General features: G+C 39.1%; 1 protein-coding gene across 2 annotated transcripts; it reads left to right on the forward strand.

Moving 5' to 3' along the window:
- Positions 1–552: 552 nt before the first annotated feature.
- LOC149541667 (FT-interacting protein 7-like) lies at positions 553–6,387 on the forward strand. 2 transcript variants are annotated; one of them, XM_089796818.1, is made up of 2 exons: positions 553–2,387; positions 4,672–6,387. In XM_089796818.1, the coding sequence occupies exons 1-2, from the start codon at positions 873–875 to the stop codon at positions 6,340–6,342; spliced, it is 3,186 nt and encodes a 1,061-aa protein (XP_089652944.1). In that variant the 5' UTR covers positions 553–872; the 3' UTR covers positions 6,343–6,387. The 2 variants fall into 2 exon arrangements, with proteins under 2 accessions (XP_089652944.1, XP_089652945.1); XM_089796819.1 differs by having other exon boundaries at positions 730–2,378; positions 4,648–6,387.
- Positions 6,388–8,165: the final 1,778 nt, after the last annotated feature.

An 8,165-nucleotide genomic window follows, 5' to 3' on the forward strand; every position in this document is an offset into this window, starting at 1 on the left:
TCCGATTTGGTGAGAATTAGTAATCGGAAATTTTCAACATTTGAAAAATCTGCCGTCGAGGCTGACAATTTGCCGGCGGAAATAAGCAAAAACTAAGCCTATCGGCTTAATAACATTTAACAAATACTACTATCTGATTTCTGTATTAGATTAGCGTAATGGTTTCCTCTGTAACTATGAATGTGCGAAAGATTAACATCAACCCGCCTAAATTTAACGAAATCATCATATTGTTCATAAAGTTCACTGTATTCTCCCATGGAAACGATAATAAAAGTAATCAGATATACTAAATTGGCATCCTCTCGGGCCATGCCTTTAAAGTATCTTTTAAAAAGCCTTGAAAAAAGAAGTGGACAGCCATGGGAACCCCTCTTTGTTACACGGTGGAAAGCAGATTCCATTGCCGACCTGTTAAAATAAAAGATGATCAGGCTGTAAAATATGGTAAAATCAGGCTCTTGCTTGCTTTCGGTAATCAAATCATATCAGGAAAACCATCCATGTCGATAAATTTTATGGTATAATAGCGTTCCATCACTTTGTAATGGAAGAATCCAAGGGCTAAAAAATGTAGCCGTAGGCACCGACTGAACGCAACGTAAGACCGAAGGCAAGAACTCCTTTTCTTTTCTTTTCTTTAAGCAGACACTGTAATTTAATATAATGTCTAATGTCTCCAGTTGCCTTTTAAGAAAATTCTCTGCAACTGTTCTAATTTGCCTCTGAGGGCTTTCTTTATTCGCCTGAGATTTCTTTTTGTCATTGAGTAAAAAGCCCAGGAAGTTTATAGATACCAAGTACAAGAAAAGGATTGAAATAGGAACAGACGATTTTATTGCTCCAAAGAAAATTTTGCAGCGGGAAAATCAATGGCAACGTGTAGGAAACTGATTGTTGAAGTTGTTGACGCCCACAATCTCGCGCCCAAAGATGGATTGGGCACTTCCAGCCCTTATGTCATTGTGGACTTCGATGGGCAGAGAAAAAGAACAAAAACCAAGCATAGGGATCTGAACCCACTCTGGAATGAGAAACTGGAATTTCTGGTATCTGATTCCAAAACAATGACGGCCGAAGATCTTGAGGCGAATGTTTATAATGATAAGAGAACGGGGAGGAGGAGTCATTTCTTGGGGCGGGTTAGGATAGATGGCAGACAATTTGTAAAGCAGGGAGAGGAGGCTTTGATATACTATCAACTCAAGAAGAGAAACATCTTTGATGTGGTTAATGGAGAACTAGGGCTCAGAATATATTTTGTGGATGAGCCTCTAGAGCCACCTCCTGAGGAAAAACCCCCAGAACCAGCAGCTGAAACTCCACCACCTGCAGAGGCTGTGCCACCGCCAGTGGAAGGAGCCCCACCAGCAGAAGCTGCCGCAGAACCACCTGCAGAGGGAGCTCCACCAGCAGAAGCCACAGCGCCACCACCTGCAGAGGGAGTCCCACCTGCAGAAGCTGCAGCACCTCCACCAGCAGAGGCTCCTGCAGCACCGCCAGCTGAACCTCCTGCTGGTGAAGCTCCAGCAGCAGAAGCGGCCCCTACTCCTCCTGCAGAAGGGGCGCCTCCCGCTCCTGCTGAAGGTGCACCTCCACCTGCGCATCCTGCTGAAGCAGAAGCTCCCAAAACAGAAGGCACTCCTGCTGCAGAGACTCCTCCAACAGCAGCGGAGACGCCTCCTCCAACTGTGGAGGAAGTCCAGCCAGTGGAGGATTCTCCAGCAGTCGAAGTAGACCCTAATGTGGCACCTCGGCCGGCTGTAAACACGGCCGAGTACCACATGAGGGACCTTGGTCGCCCTGGCCCTGGCAGCAATGAAATCCGCTCGGCTTATGACCTAGTAGAAAAGGTACAATACCTTTTCGTGAGAATCGTGAAGGCCCGGGGACTTCCTCCCCGGGACTCAAACTCGGGCGTCCCGGCTGACCCATTTGTAAAGATCAGAGTAGGCGGAGAGGTCTTGAAAACTCGCACTTCGCCCAAAACAGGGTATCCTGACTGGGATCAGGTGTTCGCATTTGATAAGGAGAAGCTTCAATCTTCACCCACTTTGGAGATTTCTGTGTGGGATGAGGATACTGGAACAAGAGATGATTTTCTTGGTGGGGTTTGCTTTGATCTTACTGAGGTCCCTATGCGGGAAACCCCGGACAGCCCTCTGGCTCCTCAGTGGTATCGATTGGAAGGGGATGGCAGAGTGAAGGGGGATATTATGCTTGCTGTCTGGATTGGAACTCAGGCAGATGAGGCTTTTCCTGAGGCAACGCAATCGGATGCAGGGGGAATTATTCATACAAGATCTAAAGTCTATTCATCACCGAAACTTATGTATCTCAGAGTCAATGTCATTGAAGCAACTGATCTGCAGTTTCCAGTTGACAAGGTACTGTTACTTTTTCGCTCATGCAGTTCATAAAATTTAAGAAAATGCCTGCCATGAATTAATTGTATGTGGGAAGGTCATTGGGCATTGTTTAAATTATATCAATTGTGACATAATGTTGAGTTTTTAACTACAATTCAAATTCAGGATCACAATCTGTAAATTATGTCATTGATAAGATAATGCTGAGTAATGCTAATTGGGCATTGTTTAAATTATATAAATAGTGAGATTATGTTGACGTTTTAATGGATCAGCCACGAATCAAATCCAGGGTTATGATCTGTGAATTATATCATTGATAAGATAATGCTGAGCTTTCAATGGATAAATTGCAATTCAAATTTAGGACTTTCAATTTGCTGTCAGAGTCTTCTATCATTAAATTGCTTGTCCTTAAAACTAGTCTATATTTGGTGTGGACGTGGCTTATTTCCAACATAGTGTCACATTTGAATTAAGATTTACACCAACTCTATTAACAATTGTGATTCATTTAAGCATAGAATTGTTTAGTATTAAAGCTTTGGGTTAGACACAAATGGTCTGTATTGCGTGGGTTTTGGAATGGTGAATAGACTCCATTGAATTTCTACTTTGTAGATGCTTTATGTTAACTGAAACAGGGTTCTGTTTATTTTCGATGCCGATTACTTTATGTTGCATGTATTGGCAACTCTGGTGTAACTTGTTTCCAACGTAACCTAATTTTAATAGTTAAAAATACAACTGAGCTAGTCAGAGCCTTGTGCTTTCGAAGATCAGCTTTCTAATCCCCATACAGCTTACTAATCCCCGGCCACATTGTGTAAAATCTTCTTATACGAAGGAAAACAATTGGTAACAAGGGGATGTTTCGGGAGAGCCCTGAAACTGTAAACAGCATAAAAGCAGAGGGACCTCTTACCAAACTTTAATGCTTTAAAATATTCCATGGTTTTCCTTGCTTGTAAGAGCAGAAAGAATATCTCAGACCTTGTTTTACAGTTGTTTATGCTCGATGTAACTTTTTGAGTGCTCGACTGGGTGAATACTTTAGTGGTAAAGAGTTTGTAGAGCGGTACGCTTTTAGTTTTAAGGCATTTATATGCATTTTTTAATTGGGGGACTACAATGAGTTGAGTTGGGTTGTATGTCCAATTAGCTATATGAGACAATAAGAGTTCAAATATGAAAGCAGGATTCTGGTTTCCAATTTTACATTTGAAGTAAGGACAATAGAAAAAAGATAATTTGTATGAGAGGTCCCAGTTTGAAGGTTGTCTTTTTCAGTTGTGTTTTCTTCCTTAAGTACAAATATTTCACTAATATAAGCATCGCACATAAGGTTAACCTAATTTTGACCGAACTAGTGTTTGAAATTTCTCCCGTTTGCAATGTTTGTCAAAAACTGGATCATAGTATTTCAGTTTGTGTGACCATGAAGGAGAACTATTTTGTTCAGAGGGAAAGAAATAATCCTATCCTATTTGTTATCAGTCGTCCTAATGGTGGATTCTGATTCGACTAAAGCTGCGAATCAGTTTGAAAGTTTCGTTGGTAATTCTTTCAATTCTCATAGTCATAACAAAAGGTGTTTCATTGAGAAGGATCAGATTTCTATCTTAGATTTATAATGTAGTACATCTTTATAACATGCTCAGCTTCGTAACAGATTTCTACAATCCATGCTATTCATTTATGCTTTTGGGCGAGATTGCGTGTAAGTTTATCAGCATCAACGTTTTGTGAGTACATTGATGCTGATAAACTTACACACAATCTCACCCAGAAGCATAAATGAATGTTCAACTTCGCTTCTATAATTTCAATAATATATTTCTGTGTATTCTAAACCCATTTTCAGAACAAAAATTATACAGATTTTCAGTATGTCAATTTCAGAATAATTTCAGCAATATTGTGATTTAAATTTCAAGTCCCCTCAGAGTGACAGGTTCTTGATACCAATTTTTTTTTAATTGCCCTAGATCGTATCACTCTATTTATTGCCTTATCCCTTTTGCTTGTTCCATTTCTTCAATTCTAATACATATTACTTGAAAATTGCTTACTCCTAAGATCAGCAAGGAAGATAAGTAGTTGAGAACGAATTTGTAAAGATATTAATCTGAAATGTTGGTAGCTGAGACTGAGTAAACAAACTGTACATTTATCTTAGATATACAATCATATACATCTTTAAAGCATGCTTAGCTACTCTAATAATATGTTTCTTCTACTTTCAATCCGATTTGATTGCTATAGACTGATAAATGAGTGTTATTTCCTCTTTCCCTCACAGGTTGGTGTTTCAGACCAGAGAGTCCGAGTGCAATTAGGCTTCCAGGTCCTCCGAACAAGAAGCGTGAGCAAGAAAACCTCAAACCCCTCCTGGAACGAAGACCTCCTCTTCGTAGCAGCTGAGCCCTTCGAAGAACAGCTAATCCTCATAATCGAAGACCGCTCAAACAAAGAACCAGAAATCCTGGGCCACGCAACAGTATCCCTCGCCTCCATCGAGCGCCGAATCGACGAGCGCATGGTGAGCTCACGCTGGTTCAACCTCGACAAAACCCACGTTGGACCCCCTGCAGATGAAAAATCAACATACCACGGCCGACTCCATCTCCGACTCTGCTTCGACGCAGGGTACCACGTAATGGAGGAGCCCGCGCACAGCAGCAGCGACCTCAGGCCGACGGCCAAGCAGCTATGGAAGCCGCATTTGGGGATCCTCGAGCTGGGCATATTGGGCGCACAGAATCTCCTACCCATGAAAACAAAGGGCGGCAGGGGAGCAACAGACGCATACTGTGTCGCAAAGTACAGTCAAAAATGGGTCCGAACGAGAACAATCATAGACAGCTTCAATCCACGATGGAACGAGCAGTACAAATGGCCGGTGCACGATCCATACACGGTCCTCACATTGGGGGTCTTCGACAACTGGCACATCTTCAACACAGTGAACGCCGACAAGGCCCCAAAACCCGATCACAGGATCGGCAAGGTTCGAATCCGGGTTTCGACACTGGAGAGCAACAGAGTGTATACAAATTCATACCCACTTCTTGTTCTGCTACCGTCTGGGCTGAAGAAAATGGGGGAAATCGAGCTCGCGGTTCGATTCTCGTGCCCGTCGCTCCTCGACGTGATGCAACTCTACACACAGCCCCTGCTGCCGAGAATGCATTACCTTCACCCGCTGGGGCTAATGCAGCAGGACATGCTGAGGAACACGGCGATGAAGATCGTTGCACTCAGATTGTCCCGCTCCGAACCCCCTCTTCGGCAGGAAGTCGTTCAGTACATAATGGACACCGATTCCAATTCCTGGAGCATGAGGAGGAGTAAGGCAAACTGGTTCAGAATCATGAATGTTCTCTCCGGGCTCGTGAATGTAACCAAATGGGTCGACGACATTTGCCAATGGAAGAACCCTGTTACGACAGTCCTGGTTCATATGCTCTTTTTTATCCTTGTCTGGTACCCGGAACTCATAGTTCCGACCATTTTCTTCTACGTGTTCTTGATCGGCTCGTGGTACTACAGATTCCGGCCCAGAATGCCTCCGCACATGGACATTCGGATTTCTCAGGCGGATACAGTCGACCAAGACGAGCTCGACGAGGAATTCGACCCCATTCCGAGCACTAAGCCCCCTGAAGTGGTGAAGGCTCGATATGACCGCCTGCGTAGCTTGGCCGCTCGGATTCAGACAGTTTTGGGGGATTTTGCTACGCAGGGCGAGAGGATTCAGTCTTTGCTAAGCTGGAGAGATCCTCGCGCCACCGGGATTTTTATAGGCGTTTGTTTCATGGTTTCGGTGGTCTTGTACGTTGTGCCTTTCAAGGCCGTGGCTGTTGTTCTTGGGCTCTACTTTCTGCGGCATCCCAGGTTCAGAGAGCCCATGCCGCCTTCTTATCTTAATTTCTTCAGGCGCTTGCCTGCCCTTTCTGATCGCATGATGTAGTAAGTGCGGGTGCTTTGAAGTAATTCGAAAAAGTAGCCGTTTCCTGAGATTTTTATACGGATTTTTTTATTATAGGACGAGAGTGGGGAATCATATGTAAATTGCGAGAGCAATGTAACAATTCTAAGCCTATATATCATTGTTTTTTCTGAAGAAATTCTAAAATTTTGTAAGTTTATATATATGACCAATGGTATCTCTATGTGGAATTAAAACGGTTGGAGACGGAAGGAATCATTTAAAGACTTGATTGATGTTGTTTTTGACTTTTGAAGAGAATCATTTAAAGCATTCGGTAATTTTATTATTATTAGTCCTGGCAGGGAACTCATGTTCTCGTCAGGCCTGGAATTTGATGGCTGTAATAGTCATTTTCGCACATTTTAATCTGTATGACAGTCTAAATTTTCTTTAGACCGTATAGGCTGACATGTCATATTCTTCTAAAACCATCAATATGACACTGTAAGTTATTAATAAACTGTAAAAATTTATTATAAATAATATAATATTTTACTTTATAATATAAACATATGCTATTTGTTTGTTTATGTATTTTTAAGTGATAGATATGAATTTTCTATTTTAATATGAATCTAGAAACTTACTAATTACTAATTATTATATTATTATATAACATATATATATTTTTATAGAGTATGTAATGTGATGCTTTTATATTGTTTATTATATATTTATATTAACTTAAAATCTTTCTGACATAAAATATACAAACATAAAATTTGTCTATTTAATTTGAGATTTATTTTTTCTTCAAAAATAGAAAATTTATATATAATTTATTATATAATATTATGATTTTATAATTTTTTGAACTAAAAAATTTGATATTGATTATTCAAAAGTTAAAAAATGACAATAAATTTTTTTCATAGAATGTAAAATGAAAGGCATCAAAATCATCAAACCGTCATAGAAAAATCATATGATGTGGGGGTGACCATCAAATTCTAGGCCTGGTTCCCATTAGGCCCTAGTATTTTTTCTTTTCTTTTCTTTTCTTTTTCTTTTTGCAAGAAAAACAAATGAGCATTCAATATTTTCAAAGGTTCTATTTTAAAAATAATTATAGCATATAGATTCTAATTTCCTAATTGGTTAGTGATTTTTCTGGCATAATAATTTTTTTTTGAAACAAAAAAATGAAGAAAAAAATAGAAGATAAGGATGAATTTATCGCTATCATTAAGCAATGTGTTGGGGTCGCTGCGCCAGTGGCTAACTAGCCAACCCAATCGTTTTTATTATAATTCTGCATAGACGTCGTCGGTTGTTGCTACTAATTTTCCACGTCTAATCTTTTCCCATTGCCAATTTCCTCCCATCACGATTTGAACCATAGTATTTGCAAGATTTAAATTCTATTAGGATTGGTTTATAAGAACATTACCTTTTAATTATATTATTTAAAAAATCTATATTTTTATATTAGTTTTTTTAATTTTATTATTATTCAAATTAAAGTTAATTATAATAAATTGGGGAAATAAAATTATTCATTTTTAATTTTTCGAAGTTTATATTATAAAAAGTTATTTATAATTTCATGTGAGTTTTTAAATATTTCAATTTAATGAAAAATATAATATATTATAATTTTAAAGATTGATTTCAATTTTAAAAATGTTAAGAATTGATTATTCTAAAAAACACCTTAGCAAATATATGAATATATTTGTTTGTCATCATTATATTATTATTTAGAATTGAATGTATTTCTAAAAATTCGTTAATTTATATTTTAAATACAAACGATCAAATAATAAAAACTCACCAAACAATTATATAATGACTACTTCATC

This window comes from Cupressus sempervirens, chromosome 8, assembly GCF_028749045.1.
Source record: "Cupressus sempervirens isolate cs-2001-9-10 chromosome 8, ASM2874904v1, whole genome shotgun sequence".
In the NCBI taxonomy this organism is placed as follows: Eukaryota; Viridiplantae; Streptophyta; class Pinopsida; order Cupressales; family Cupressaceae; genus Cupressus; species Cupressus sempervirens.